The sequence below is a fragment of the Colletotrichum lupini genome, chromosome 6 (assembly GCF_023278565.1).
Source record: "Colletotrichum lupini chromosome 6, complete sequence".
NCBI classification, from domain to species: domain Eukaryota; kingdom Fungi; phylum Ascomycota; class Sordariomycetes; order Glomerellales; family Glomerellaceae; genus Colletotrichum; species Colletotrichum lupini.
In genome coordinates, this window is record NC_064679.1 from 5,298,057 (window position 1) to 5,315,175 (window position 17,119).

Below are 17,119 nucleotides of genomic sequence, written 5' to 3' on the forward strand. Positions count from 1 at the left end.
CTCTTCTATCCGAATGACTCGTTTTACTATTGAACATTCCCCTATTCGCTCAAGAGCGTCAATGGCAGTGGCTCATCTTTCCATCGTCAGGCGATGATAACAACCTACATCACTATACCCACGCTGCCGGGTCCCGACAATTCCCACAATCTTGGCCGGAGCAGTGCGGATCTACTCCGTACAACACCAGATACATTTTACTGACCCCCTCCAAATGGGGCTGGAAACTGGGGGTAGCCATGGCACCTGGAAGCCGTCTGTCCCGATTTGGGTCTTGCATAGTCATGGGTTGTTGCTGAAGGCAAGACATATAATGGTTGGCACACCTCCTCCCACGATGTCTATCTCTTTTTGGCCCTTCTCTCCAACAACTTCATTTCTGTTCCCATTTGCGCTGGTTGCTCTTCCACTTTCTTTTGCCCATCTGCGACGGGTGTACACTCTCTTTGACACTCTCGTGTTCCATTCATTTCCCACCAGACGCATTTTCCGCATCCCGACGACATTTTCACACATTCACTTCTAGGTCATCAAACCTCACAATCATTCACCATGTTCAAGTCCCTTCTTACCACGGGGCTCTTGGCTGCGGCTGCCGTAGCCCAGCAGACAACCTCATATGTCGACTCCGCAACTGGCATCACCTTCCAGAGATACACCGAAACCTCTGGATTCTCGTTTGGTGTTGCCCTGCCTTCAACTGTTGGCAAGGACTTTATCGGCCAGATCTCTGCTCCCATCACCGCGGGATGGGCCTCCGTCTCTCTGGGCGGTCCCATGACCAACAAGCTCCTTGTTGTTGCGTGGCCCAACGGAGACTCTATCCAGACTTCCATCCGAAAGGCGTCAGGATACTCGAACCCCGACGTCGTGACCGACTCCGGCATCACTCTCAAGCCTATTGAGTCTGGCACCTCCGTCAACGCCACTGCCTTCACTTACACCTTTGTGTGCGAGGGATGCATTACCGGTGACACAACCACCTTCACTGGCACTTCTGATACCACCACCTTTGGCTGGGCTTACTCGACAACTGCCCTGTCCGACACCACGAGCGCTTCTGTCGCTCTCAACTACCACGGTGCTGGATTTGGTCTTTTCGGTGCAAACCTCGCCTCTGCCAAGTCCGCCGATTACGCGACTTGGGCCGCGAAGGCCTCCGATGCCGTCTCCACTCCCGGCACTGGCAACGGAACTTCCCCGTCCGTCCCTGCTAACATCACCACCACGATTTCCAACACTACCTACGATTACATCGTCGCCGGTGGCGGTGCCGCTGGTCTTATTGTTGCCGAGCGTCTGGCCGAGTCCGGAAAGAGCGTCCTTCTCCTTGAGCGTGGAGGACCTTCTTTGGCGTCCAGCGGTGGCAAGGCTACCGTCGACTGGAACAGCACCGTCACCCAGTACGACGTCCCTGCCATGGGCTACTACCTCTCGACCGCCAAGGAGACCAGCGAGTACTGCACGGACACCGCTTCCCAGGCTGGCTGCATTCTCGGTGGCTCTACCATGGTCAATGCCATGATGTGGGTTAAGCCTCCCGCGCACGACTTCGACGACAAGTGGCCCGCGGGCTGGAAGTGGAGCAGCGTTGAGGAGTCTGCCAACAAGCTCTACGAGCGAACCCCGGGAACCATCCTCGCCAGCAAGGACGGAAAGCGTTACGACCAGGGCGCCTACGATGTCATGTCCCAGTGGCTGGCCGGCAACGGCTTCAGCGAGGTCGACGCTCTTGCCGAGCCCGATAAGAAGGAGGCAGTCTTCACACACCCTCCTTGGTTGATCGAGAACGGTATGCGCGGCGGTCCCGTCCGTGACTACCTGCCTCTTGCCCAGGCTTTGCCCAACTTCAAGCTGCAGCTTAACGCCAAGGTCATCCGTGCCATCCGCAACGGCACCACCATCTCTGGTGTCGAGATTGAGACTGCTACCAACGTTCGCCAGATCATCAATCTGAAGTCCGGCGGCGCCGCCATCCTGGCAGCTGGTGCTCTCTCTTCCCCTCGTATCCTGTTCAACAGCGGTATCGGCCCCAAGGAGCAGATCCAGACTGTTCAGAACGGAACCGCTCAGGTTACCCTCCCCGCTGAGGCCCAATGGATCGACCTCCCCGTCGGCCAGAACCTCAAGGACCACCCCATCTTCACCGTCAACTTCAAGACCAAGTCCACCCTTAACTCTTTGGCCAGCACTGCATTCACCGCCCCTAGCCAGACCGACGTCGACCAGTTCGCCCAGGGATCCGGACTTCTGAGCCAGGCTGGACAGCGCCTGAACTTTTGGACCAGTGTCGAGGGCTCTGATGGTGGCAAGAGATACGTCCAGGGCACTGTCAACTCTCCTGCCAACGACACTATCCGCGTCAAGGTCTACCTCACCCACGGTCTCACCTCTGTCGGCGCTCTCGGCATTTCTGCCGACGGCTCCACCAAGCTCACCACCGAACCCTACCTCACCACTACTGAGGATAAGGAGGCTATCACCAGCTTCATGAACCAGCTTATCCAGTACGCCTCCAAGTCCAACAGCACCCTGACTCTGTCCGGCAACGTCACCGCCGAGAGCCTCATTTCCGAGCACACCACCGGCAGCCACTTTGTCGGCAGCGCTGTCATGGGCTCCACCAACGACGGAAACAGCGTTGTTGATACCAAGACCAAGGTCTGGGGCACTGACAACCTCTATGTCGTCGATGCTTCCATTCACCCTGACTTGCCCACCGGTAACACCCAGGCTATTGTCATGGTTGCTGCCGAGCACGCTGCTGCCCAGATCCTTGGAGGAGCTGGAAGCGCTACCAACTCTGGCTCTGAGTCTAGCTCCGGCTCCGGCTCCGGCTCTGGCTCCGGCTCTGGCTCGACTGGTTGCAAGCGTTCTGTCAAGCGCCTCGAACGCCTTCAGCGTTTCCGTCGTGCTCACCACAGCTTCTAAATATGTGGATATGCTCTTTTATGTGTATACTTCCAAGTGTGGAAACTTGCCATTTGTATATAAAAGTAAATAGTACCAAGACTTGATTTCAGCAAAGTGCTCCTGCCATTGTCGATTCCTTTCCGCTTTGCATGGATATACTGTGTAGCTTGATGGAAAGATGTGTAGCTGCCAGATTTCAAGCTTCGGTGAATATGAGTGATGTTGATGAATAAATCTAAGTCCGTCAAAGGAACAAAAGAAGAAAAAAGTAGAAAAGAAAACACGTACTTCTGAGATCAGCCGCCCCTATCCGAGCAATAATCTTACGCCGTCAAATGGGCGCCTGAACACAAGGCTGAAATATAATCCTACACCAGTGTGGTCAAGTCATATGTAAGCCATGTTCAGGATAGTTGCCGCTTCGATCTCTGCGGTTACTGATGAAGCTAAGATATCTGGGGCACACGGTGACTCTTTGGGGACTGGAAACGTTGATTGGCAAAAGTGCTTTTTCTGAAGGTGGCTACTTAGATTTACCAAGCTTACTTTTACTAGGCGGGCTCGGACTATGTATAAGTGTAGATTAGTTTCTGGGAGAGAAGAGACGAGAAGACGGTTTGCCTTAAGTGAGAGGCTAGGAAAGTTAGAGGTCCCTGAGTCCACGATAACGAGGCATCGCATGTATCTTGGCAGTGTTCGGGACAGGTGCTCCCTTTCCTTATCTTCGCGATTTGCACGATGATTGATGATGGTAGTGGTTGAGGCCTGCATATGTAGGTAGGTTCTATAAAATTGACGAGTGATATGGCCGTCTATCTACTGCGCTTGTCTAAGCTGGATAATCGCAAAGGACCTCTGTATTCCCGGGATTCGTCTAACTTATCTCGTTACTGCTTGCGGTCTTTTGGGTATGAACGCTGCTTCTAGCGTCCTTCCGGAATTTGGTGACTTGCTAAGGCTTCAGCTGCCGCTAAGGGCATGTTCGAGATGTCTGGCCGTGAGTTTGAGATCCATGGCTGACATGGGCGAGCGGTCTGACAAGTGTGATGGCCTGCTTCAAGGTTGATGCAACCTACCTAGCGGATCCATATACTTGAACGGTTACAGTATTGCTAAACTAGCTTTCCGGTGGTTGCGTGGGAGAAATGGTCTCGTTCAGGAATAACTGCCAGTGCTTTTCAGTTCAATGACAACGTAGTCCATGGGCTATACGGAACTCCTATGAACAACCTCCCCGAGCCTGGGAAGAGAGAACTCATCCGGCAAGCCTACATGCAGACGCTTCGAGATGCGTGCTCGTATCCGGGAGAAAGACGGTCATCTGGAAAAGGAGCAGCCGTTCCGCTGGACATCAATTTCTACCAAACTGCGGACGAACGTCTCAGAGTGGCGTAGACACTATGGAGCCAACAGGTAACGTATTCGCGTTGGCCGTTGAATCTCACATGATACCTGCGGGTTGCTGCGTCCCTGTGGAGCATTGTTTCGTACTTGGGGGCGTGCAACGTAGGTAGACGAATATAGGTTATTACGCCCGAAAAGAATCTTCACAGCGGATTGCTACGTTGACTTGTCCACGTCTCTCTTACTGTTGTTCCGACCGGCTTAGTCCTGAAGAAGATCAAGCTTGGCGGGTGGGACATGCAAGGGTACAACCGAGCATACCAATCACGACAAAGGATCGATGATAAAATCAGTTAGACACGGCCTCAGATTAGAGGTCCCACACGCTTTGCTTCCCGAAGGCAAACATGTAAGACTGAACTCACACGTGTGTTACGAGCGACCGTGCCCAACGGAGGTGAAAAGCATCCACGTACGGCCTACGGACTCGGAGGTCGGAAGTTTCCCAAGACCAATGCTGAGTACTTCGCTAGAAAGACTCCAGTACATGCTTCAAGAAACTAAACACATCAAGATCCCTGCTTAAGCGGTGCGTCCCAAACCCCGTCGGGAAGCTTAGGAAGCTCTCAGTCCAACCATTCCCAAACAAGTCGTTCTTATTTACGGATCCAAGTAGCATTGGGTATCAAGGTCCAGTTTTGTTTAGCATATTCTACCTATACCTTCTTTCTCTGAGCTTAATTATAAAGCCTTCTTCAACAATTCTAGTGTTCTGGGCATTGATTGTAGTCTACCACAGTATTTCCCTGGGGTGTTCATCGGGTGCTAAATGACGATAAAACAACCACGCCTTCGTCTCTATCTTTAGTCTCTATTATGTAAGTTATAACCATAGAACTAATACTTTATTCTATTTAGCGCTTAGTCAGTTTAATAGGGTCCCGCTCGCTTACTAGCAGAGGCGCAGCTTGCGGCCTACTAGCTTGCTTATATCTAGCGCTTACACGTACTACTATTAAACCAAGCTTTAAAAAAAAACTAAAGCTTAGTATAAAGGAACCTCTCCGTAAGATATTACTCAACCTTTTCCGTAAGACACGGAAAAACTTCAAAAAGTTTATAATAATACAAGTCTAAGAGTACTTTATATAAAGACTATTCTAATCACTATTTATAACTCCTAACAACTCTATCTCATCCCTCTTTATAAGTCTCTTACCCCAGAATAATAACTTTGCCACTTTTATAAGAATTCTACTTCTTTACCCACAATAAAGATTACTCTATTCGCTATTACTCTTCTTACTTCGCTAGCATCCGCTAGAAAATTCGTTTTATTTAATAATACTAACTATAATAGCGCTTCTCATAGGTCGATTTTTTTATTTTCCTATATAAATCTTTTTTTTTAAAAAATGTTTTTTTAAGGGAAAACCTAGTATAGCGGAGTTAATTTTTAAAAAGCGCCGTAGGGCTTATAAAAAGAGAGCGAGTATAGTTTATAAGTAGTATAGCATAATTACTCTATTTTAATACGTAATAATAATAGTGAGTACACTATAAAAAAGTAATATAGTAATCGAACGTCCCGTATTTTATAAATTATAGTATTATAACTACTTAACTAGCCCTATAAGTAATTATATTTTAGCTAATAATAGCTTATAATTATAATTATTTATAAGTATAACGGCCGCTTTAATAAACTACTAAACCTATATTCTCTTATAAAATTAGTACGTTTTAATACCCTAGTCCCTAAAAATAAGCTTTATAAATAAATAGTTACTAACTAGCCTTTTACTAAGTATTAAAAAAAAACGCTTATTACGAACGCTAAATAACTAAAATAATAAGGTTAGTTTCTCTTTTCGGGGCCCCCTAGCTACGCTTAATATAGTAAACGGGGCTCTAAGGAACGAGAAATAAAAAACTAAAAACTATAGGGGTACTAATTAGCCTAGTTAATAAGCTACTTTTATAATATGAGTACCGTCCCTAGGGATAATAGCCCGCTTAACCCGTAATATAATTTTTTTAACTACCGCTCGTAATACTAATAGCTCTTATAAACTTATAATAATTACTTAGTTAATTTTACTTATAATTATATACTTATTTTAAAAATTAAGCTATATATATCTAAATTTAAATAATTTTATTATAAAACTACGAATAGCTTATTATATAAGTTATCGTTTATTTAATAATACCTTATTATATAGATAACCGTAGTAATTCTAAAGCTAATATATACTAAAAACCTCGACTTCGGAAAAAGTATATTTATTAAATTAAAAACTAATACCCTTCGGGGCTCATTAGTAATTTATAATAACCTCTCGAATTATATAGCCTTGCGCCGGTAATAGTTTATTTAAATTTCTTTTTTATTAACTTTCAATATTAAAATAGTATTTTAATATAGTTATAATAGGTAATAGAGGGTTAAGGCTCGACCCTAAAAAAAGAGCTTAAAAAACGGCTATTATATTTAAAAAAAGTAATAAGTATATAAATTACCCAATCTTAACACGGGGAGGTAATAATAATAAATACTAATATAGGGCTCTTTTAGGTTTTATAATTAAAATAAGTATAATTTAAATCCCTTAATAAAAAACAATTAGAGGGTAAGTCTAGTACTAATAACCGTAGTAATTCTAGCTCTAATAGCGTATATTAAAGTTATTATAATTAAAAAGCTCGTAATAAAACTTTAAGCTTAGCTAACTAGTCCGCCTTACTACGTATATTAGTCTAGCCGGGCCTTTCTTTTTATAAAACTATATACTTTTTACTAAGTATACTAAAAAAATAGGACTTTTATTTTAAAAAAATTAAAGTACTTTAAGTAGGCCTTTACTTAAATATATTAATATAAAATAATAAAATAGGACGTATAATTCTATTTTATTAGTTTCTAAAACCGCCGTAATGATTAATAAAAATAGTCGGGGGTATTAGTATTTAATTATTAAAAATAAAATTCTTAGATTTATTAAAAACTAATTACTATAAAAGTATTTACTAAGAATATTTTTATTTATTAAAAACGAAAGTTAGGGGATCGAAAACGATTAGATATTATCGTAGTTTTAATTATAAACTATACTAACTAGGGATCGGACGATATTATTTTATAACTCGTTTAGTATTTTATAAAAAATTAAAATACTTAGGCTTTAAGAGGAGTATAGTTATAAGGCTAAAACTTAAAAAAATTAATAAAAAAGTATTACTAAGGGTAGAGCTTATAGCTTAATTTAACTTAATATAAGAAAACTTATTAAGTTTAGATATAATAAGAATTAATAAATTAAGAACTCTTTTTTAATTTTATAAATAGTAGTATATAGCTATTCTTAATTAGTAAAGTAATTTATTTACTTAATTACGATAATAAACGAGACCTTAATTTATTAAATAGCCTATATTATTTTAATAATACGCCGGCTTTTTAAAAAAACTATTAGCTTAAGTTAATAAAAATTTAAAATAATAATAGGTTTATAATACTTTTAAATATTCTAAGCCGTACGCGCGTTATATTAATAAAACTAGCGAGTTTTCTTTTAACTAAAAGGCCTAGGTAATTTTATTAAACTCCGTCGTACTAAGGATAGAGTATTATAATTATTACTTTTTAATAAGGAATCCCTAATAAGTATAAGTTATTAACTTATATTAATTATATCCCTACCCTTTATATATACTACCCGTTACTATTACTAATTAAATAGTTTAATAAGGCTTTTAGACTAGCTTAGAGAGGTAAGTAACTACTACTTAGGGCTAAAAAGTTATTTAAACTTAGTTATTTAAAACAAATAAAAATTATAATAAAGTCTCCGTTAGTAAACTAATAGAAGGATTATTACTAAGTTATTATTTTATAACCCTTTATAAATATACTTAATTATTATTTTAATAAATAAGGAAAACTTCTTACGGGCCTCCCCTCTTAGCGCCGGCCCTTATTACGAGGACGGGGCGCCCGCTAAAAAAGACTAAACTCTATTTATATAACGTTTTTTTTAAATAATATAAATAAATAATTAAAACTTTTAATAACAGATCTCTTAGTTTTAATATTAATAAAAAACGTAGTGAAATATAATAAATAATATAAATTATAAAATTTAGTAAATTATTAAATTTTTAAATATATATTACGCCCGCTAGTATTTTAATAAATATACTTATTTAAGCGTTATTTTAACCCTTAAGTACTACTTAGTTTTAAAGCTTTATAATATATATAAGCCCTTAAAAATAATAATAGACCCTCCTAAAACCTCTTTTACGTAATAATTAATATTTTATACTAAGATCTAAAGGGACTCTTATTATAAAACCCCTAAATTCTTTATAAATTAACTTCGGATTAAGTAAGAATACTCGCTAAATTTAAATATATTAATAAATAAATAAAAAAAATTAATAAGGATTACCTTAATAATAATAAGTAAAGTAGTAATAGTTTAAATTTAAAATTTAGCCCTAGGCCCGAGTTATAATTTATAAAAAATACTTTTAGCACAGTACTTTTTAAATTCCTTAAAACGGGACGCTATAAAAAATAAGAGCCCCGTATAATTAAATACTAAGTTTTTATAAAGCTCTTTTAATAAGTTAAGTAGTTTAAGAATACTACTCTAAATAGGAGGTATATTTTTTTTAAAACTAAATATTAATTAAAAACTAATAGTATATAAATAGAATAATTAAAAAATAAAAAATATTTTTAAAAAAGGGTTAAATAGTACGTAAAATTATTAAAAAAGAAGTGTTTATAACTAGACTTATATTTAATAAATTACCTAGCTCTCGTAGCTAGGGTATTTCGCTAGTATAAGCTAGTATTAGCTTATTATTAAGAATAAAAGCTTTAAAAACGTAGCTCCTCTTAGGGAGTATTATAGCTTATTATATAATACCCTTTAGTAAGCTAAAGTACGTACTCCATAAGGATATTAGCGTAATAATTATTAATAACCCGTTTTGAAATACGGACTAAGGAATTAACCTTATATATAAGTATTTAAGTATTAAACCCCTATATATAATAAAAATAAACGTAAATAAGAGCTTCGATATATTATTAACTAATCTTAATATTTTTAAATAGATTTAAATAAGAGTATATAGGGTTAGACTTAAAAAAAAGTAAACTATATATATATAGGGTAAAGCTAAAGAAAACTCTAGTAAAAGCTCGTAGTAGTTCTAATATATAAATCGATTATTAAATATACGTATAGGAGTAAAAAACTAATTAAACTTTTTAATAACTAGTTTTGACTAAAGTTTCCCTTAGGATAGTAGTATTAAACTTAGTTTTATAAAATAAAGCGAATAATTAGGGACTCGGGGGCTATTTTTTATTTTTATTTATTTTTAAACTTTAAATATATAAGAAGCCCTTATTACTTAGTTAAACATAAGTATTTAAATATATTAATACTAATAGGCTATTTTTAATAAATAGAACTAACGATATAAAATAAACTAAACGCGAGGTTAAGGTATTAGAATAGTTATTTATTAAATACTATAAAAAGTATTAATATATTTTAATAATAAGATAGTAACTATACAAATCGGAGTTTACTAAGGACTATATAATAACTTACTTATTAAATATACTAGCTCTAAAAATAGATAGTACTTAAATAACTTATTTATACCTTACCTTTAATATAAAAATAATATATTAAAGAGTAAGCAGACGTAAAAATTAATAATAAAGCCTAGGGCATAAGCTTAAATAAAACGGCCTTTAATATAAATCTTAGTAATAATAATAAATACTTTAATAAGAACTTAAAGGACCGAAATAAAAAAAGGTTCTATATAAATAATAATTAGATATAGGTTAGTTAATCCTAAATTATAAAAAAGGTTTATTTTAAAAGGGTACTTATACCCTATATAATAAAAAGGAAGCTAGTTAATATTTTAGTATTTAGATATAAGTTTTATATAATAACGTAACTAAATATAAAAATAATAGCAGGGGCCCCGGGTAGAGTTCTCTTTTTTTTTTAACGGTCTATTACTCTAAAATTAGTTTATTTAGAGCTAGGGTTTAATAACTAAAAGAGCTTAGTACTTTTATTAAGTCCAGTACGCTCTTAACATCTTTTAAAAATCTATAAAAAAGAATAATTCTTATACTAAGTCGTATTTATAACTATAATAAGTCTCTAAAATAAATAGCCTCTAGTTAATAAAATAATATAAATAAGAGAAGTTAATAAAATAAATCCATAACTTTAAAATAAGGATTAGCTTTAAGGGTTAGGTACGTTAAGCTTTAAGTAGACGGCTTAGGAATAAGTTATTACTAGCTAAGTAACCGGCTAAAGGCTTCTAATACTTAGGTTTTAACGCCCTTAATAAACTTCGGCCGTCCGGTATATAATTAATAACTAACTTAGAACTAATATAAATAAAAGGAATTTAACTATCTAATTAAAATATAGTATTATAATAGCTAAAAAGTAGTATTAACGTAATATAATTTCTACTTAATACTCTAAATATTAAAATAAAAAAATTTAACTAAGCGCGAGTAAACGGCGGGAGTAACTATAACTCTTTTAAAATAGCTAAATACCTCGTTATTTAATTAGTAACGCGTATAAATAGATTAACGAGATTCTTACTATTCCTATTTACTATTTAGCGAAACTATAGCTAAGGGAACAGGCTTAGTAAAATTAGTAAAAAAAGAAGACCTTATTAAGCTTAACTCTAATTTAATATTATAAAAAAATATAAAAAGTATAGAATAAGTAAGAGCTTTAGTACTAATAAAATACTACTACTCCTATTATGTTTTTACTTATTTAATAAAGCGGGGCTAGATTTATATCTAATTTCTAGTTTTAAAATCCTTTATAAACCGACCTGGGTTAAAAATATTATTAAATAGGGAGTTTAGCTAGGGCAGTATATTTATTAAACTATAACGTAAATATCCTAAAAGGGGCTTATAAAAAATAGAAATCTTTAATAAAATAAAAAGGTAAAAGTCCCTTTAATTTTAATTTTTAATATAAATATAAACTATAAAGGTATAACCTATCGATCTTTTAGTCCCTCGAAATTTCAAACTAAAGGTATTAAAAAAGTTATTATAAAGATAACTAGCTTATAATAGCTAAGCGTTTATAGTAACGTCGCTTTTTAATTTTTTAATATCGGCTCTTTTTATTATATTAAAACAGAATTTAGTAAGTATTAGATTATTTACTTATTAATAAGGAACGTAAACTAAGTTTAGACTGTTATAAAATAGGTTAGTTTTACCCTATTAATAACCTCGTTATAATAATAATTAAGCTTAGTATAAAAAGAACCGCTTATTTAAATAATTGGTTTTTATAACTATCTAACTAGGTAGTACTATAATACTACTATTTACTAAATAATAACTAAACGTTTCTAAATTAAAATCTATACTAAAACGCAATAATACCTCCTGTACGTATAAATAAATACGAATAAGCTCCGGCTTAGTATTTTAATAAGTAATTCCTTTACTACTCTTAAAATAAATAATAATGTTTCGTAAATTATAATTTTAATACGAGCGGGGTTAAATCCTTTATAAACGACTTAAATATATAAAAGGGTCTTATAAATAATAAAGTAGCCTTATTATTACGATTTACTAAGGGTAAGCCCTTTTTTACCTCAATTTCTTTATAAACTTTAATAACCGCGGGCCATAAGGGTATAAAATATTTTACTAACTTCGGTAGTAATAATAATAATAATAATAACTACCCGGGCGCTCCTAAAATAGCTAAGTACTATATCGCGTCGCTAAGTACTCTAAAATAAAAAACGGCCGGCTAGGCTAAAAATATTACGTAATACCTAAGTACCCTAAAATAAATAATACGGAGCTAGTCGTTTCTAAGTATACTAGGGCCGCTCTAAGTACCCTAAAATAAGTACTATAAGTAGCTTAAAAAGGCCCCGAGTACCCTAAAAAAAATAATACCACTAAGTACCCTAAAATAGGCACTATAAGTACTTTTAAATAGGTATAGTAAGTACCCTAGGGCAAGCGCTATAAGGGCCCCAGGGCCGGCCTAAATAGTTTAAAACGAAGCTTTAAGTATTATAAAAAGCGGTTAGAGGGCCTAGGTACCCTAAAAGAGAACTTAATAAGAATAAATAAGATTATTTAGGAAATAAAAACTAAACTACGTACTAAGTAAGAGGGAATACGTTAATTTTAACTTAGAATAGTTTTAGAGAATAAGTACGTTTCTACCTTTTTAAGGTACGAAAAAGGGAATTTAATAATAAAAAGCTAAGTAGAGCGTTTTTTATTAAATAGGGGGGGTTTATTCTCTATATACTATAGTACTACGCTATATAAGAACTTTATAATATAAAAGTATAAAAAAAGAAAGAAAAAATAGAAATTTACTACGTAAGTTAATAGTAAAATATATAAATAAAATACTTAGAGCTTTTATAAAACGAATTAAATACTAATTATTAAAGCTTCTTATATTAAGTACATAAATAGTATTTAAAAAAAGAAGAATAAAATATAAAAAGATTATAGTAATAAAAACGGAGTTTTTTAAGTTTATTTTAAATATCAGTAGAGTATAGAGCTAATTATAAGATTGGAAGCTTAAAAGAGAGTTTCTTTAAAAGTATAATATTAAATATGTAGAATTAGGCTATTGGTGCTTTAGAATAGACGCTATAAATACTTAAAAACCGCCCTAGGTACTTAAAAATAGACCGTCTAGGTACTCTAAAATAAGTACTACTAAGTACTTTAAAAAGTACTTTATATAATATAAAAGTTATTTAGGCGCGCATAAATATACGTAATTAACTATTATAAAAGGGAACTTAAAATAAATTAAAACGCTACTATATTAAATTAATAAATATAATTTCATATAAAGAGGGAAAAAATAAATTAATAAGTAGAATTTAAGGTACTAGGCTTTCAAACTTAATAGTTTAGTAATTACGTAACCCGTAAGGGGTTTATTAAATACTTAAGGCCTAGGTATTAAGAGACCTAGTACTTAGTACCGTAATATTACCCCCCCCCTTTAGTATAAAAGGCGCTATTTATAGTACTTAATTCCCTATTTAAATTCTCTATAATTACTTTTTATAAACCTATATTAAGGGTAGCTATTACGTTATTATTAGCTTATAATAGGGCCGCGCTATTACTAGTTATTACTTCTATTTATAATAAGAAGTTTTTTAATAATCCCGTAGCCGTTAAGTATTACTTATTAAACGTTTATAGGGCCGCTAGTATATTATAAAAGCTCTTTACGTTATATTATGTAAAGCTTTTATTATATCCCTTTTAATTAGCTTAGTGATATAACTTACTATACTATATTTATAATTTAATTACTTATAAAATCCTATACTTAGGCTTATTAAAATTATAAGAAATTTGTAGCGGGGGGTCTTAGTATTATTTAAATAGGGGGTCTTTTATAGCCTTTTTTAGCTTATTTAAATAGAAAACTAAGTAGGCTTTACTCTTTATAAGTAATTTTATAATTTATATAACGTATATAATAAGCGAGTAAAATAAATAAGCGAGTAAAATATAAAATCATAACGGTAATATAAACGTAATTAAAACGCCCCGCTAATAATTTTATATTAATTTAAACTATTTAATATCCTCTTTTTTAAATACTTTTTTAGTAATTTAATATATTTACGTATTATAACTAGTATTCTTATAGACGTTATATTATTATTAACTCGTCTTAGTCCTTAGTTAATAACTACTACTCTAACGCGTTTCTTTTTTAATTTAGGTTATTACCTCTTTTTATAACTAAAGGTCTTCCCCATTAGTTATTATAAAACTTCCTCTTTATTTAAAACGTATTTTCTTAGCCCTCTTATAGTACCTAAGTAAGTTATTTTCTTTTTAAAAACTTTAATACTCCGATTTTAATAAGGTAATTTAATATATAAATCCTCGCGCCCTTTTTAATAAATATTTAATAGTTTTAATAATTAAAGTTCGGGAGCTATTTGAATAATAAGCAATTCGATTTTTAATAAGTTATAATTATAAAGATATTTTTATAAAGTTATTTAGTATTTAAAAAGTTTAAGCTAGGGGTATTATTAAAAAGGATCCTAAAAGTATTAAAGTATATAACTTTAAATTAAGCTTAAATAATATACTTTCTATACTTAAAAATATAAGCCCGGCTCTTTTAAATCCTTTTTAAATATTCTTTTTTATAATTACTTATATAAAAACCCTATAAAACGTGGGGAAGATATCCTTTTTTATAATATAAGTATTACCCCGTTATATTCTTTTTTTAATTTTTTAGTTATATACCGTTTTTAAAAGTTTAAAATATTTAATATTTAAGGGCTATAATAAATAAAATAAATAAGCTAGTATATAAAGGGTAATAATATTATTTTTCTTATAATATAATTTAAAATCTATAGAGTAGTAACCTTTGTATTTAGTAATAACAAGGAGGTAATATTAACTTTTTATACGTAGTTTTGTTTACTATTTAAAGTATTTTACTTAATTTAGGCCTTTTTTATTTATTATCTATCCGTTTTTAAACGTTATAATAACCTAATTATATAATAGACCGGATTTTATATACTAAGTAGAGAGGTAATATTTATTTATAATAATTATATATAGCGGGACGCTATAGCTTAACGAGCTAATAACCTAGATAATTATAACTTATTTATAATTACTAAGCTATGTTATTTTTGTATTTTAATACCTTTTTATACTCGTAACGACTATTCTAAATATAATCTAGCTTATTATAAAGCTAGTCTCGTCGAAGTTATAAATATCGGACTTTATAATACCGTATTTTATAATTATATTTATTACGAAGCGAAACTATATTTTAATCGCGTCTAGACTTTTATATTAAGCCCTCTTATAATCGTACTTATAAAATAAGCGCGTTTAGAGCTATAATTAGTACTTAATAAAGTTAAAAACTTAGTACTTTTTAACGGGGGGCGCGTTATAATTAGCGAGTAGTTAATTAGTTATATTCTTTATATTATTCAAGCGGGGAAGAACTGATTAGGAATTTAGATTAAAAATATATTTAACTAGCTTTTTTTTTTAAGTAGTATTAAATTCTACGAATTAAAAGTAATATTATAATATAATAATATTCTTTTTAGTTTATAAATAAGTATAACGTAGCTAACTAAATAGATCTTAGTTATAGCCCGAGTAATTAATTAAAAGTTATTTTAAATAGCTTAGAGAGTAAGCTAAATCTAAGACGTTTTATTTAAGTATATTATAATTTATTAGAGAAGAAAAGTACCCGGTCGCGTCGGAGTATTATAGTTACGATTTTATATTTCACTTACTTATTTATTTTACTCGCTTATTATATACGTTATTACTTAAATTAGTATTAATAAGGAACTAATATACTAGCGTTATAAACTAATATACTAGCGTCGCTCTTATATTAATATTACTATTCTATTTTTTAATTAGTTTAAAAAAAATAGTACTTTTTTATAAAAGTAATAAGGGTAACTATATTAATATAGCTATTTTTATTATATTTTTCAACCTAAGCCTTAATTTAAGATTTTTAAAAATACAAATATTATTATAACTTATTTACTCGTTTAGAACCGTTATATTACCTATTTAAGATTTATAAATTTTAAATTAGTTAATAATATAAGTTTTTATAAATTTTAAATAAGTAAAGCTTTTTTTATTATATATTTAAAATATATAAAAAATAAATTATAATAACGTCTACCTAATTACTTGTCAACGTAGTTATAATAATTTATTATTATTATAAACTATTTTTTAGTCTGGCGAGACAGTGTGAGTATCCACTGATACCGTATATTAATACCGTATAAACGACATCGAGAATCGCCCGAGCAGCCAGCAAAGGTAGAAATAAAAAACAAATAAACTATTTTTTATTAGCTTTATTCTTTTTAAATATTAAGTTATATTAACTATTTATTTATATAATTCCTTATTATCCTCCCCTTACTAAGAACGCTAAACTAGCTCCTTATTTATTACTAAAATAAGCTTAATATTTAGCTTTAACTTAGTTAAAAATTTTTTTTTATAAACCTAATTAAGGTTACCTTATTTTTATTTTTAAATAAATAGCCTCGCTTTTTATTATTTATATTTTAATTATTATAAATAATACGGGCTTAACTAATTAACTAGCTTTTTCTTCAAATAAAACTAGTTATAATAAAATAAGCTATATTATATTTTTTAGCTTATTATAAAAGAATATAATAATTTTAAAATTAAGGATTTAATAATATAGATTTAAAAAAAATATTTTTTAAAAACGCTATTAAGAATATACTTTTTACTTATTAAAAGTAGTTAAATTTAATATTTTAAAATAGATCTTATCATAATATAAAATACTTAGCTTAATTAAAATAATATAAGTTAAATTATAAAATCCGAGGGGGTTTAAAACTAATTTCTTATTAAATAGTATTACTCTTTTTATAAACCGGCTTTATATCTTAATTAAAATAAAATATTTTAAAAAAAGTATTATTTAAAGTTCTTTTAAATATTTAAAGCGAGTACTTATATACTCTTAGCTTATAAATATCTCGTTTTTTATATAAGCTTAATAAAAACATAGCTCTTAATTATTAATTATATTCTATATAACGTTAATAAGCCGATATAAATAACTAAGATTATTTAAAAAATAAGTTTTAATATTATTATTATTTAGCTTAGTATTAAAAGTAATATAAGTACTAAAGTCTTAGTATTTTTAAATAACATAACGGGCTTATT

At 32.3% G+C, this 17,119-nt stretch overlaps 1 protein-coding gene across 1 annotated transcript; it reads left to right on the forward strand.

Annotated features, from left to right (window-relative positions):
* Nucleotides 1–552: 552 nt before the first annotated feature.
* On the forward strand, nucleotides 553–2,931 carry CLUP02_13036 (GMC oxidoreductase; the record flags this gene model as incomplete). The annotated part of the gene is made up of 1 exon (XM_049291994.1): nucleotides 553–2,931. One exon carries the CDS (start codon nucleotides 553–555, stop codon nucleotides 2,929–2,931), a length of 2,379 nt encoding a protein of 792 aa, XP_049149140.1.
* Nucleotides 2,932–17,119: the final 14,188 nt, after the last annotated feature.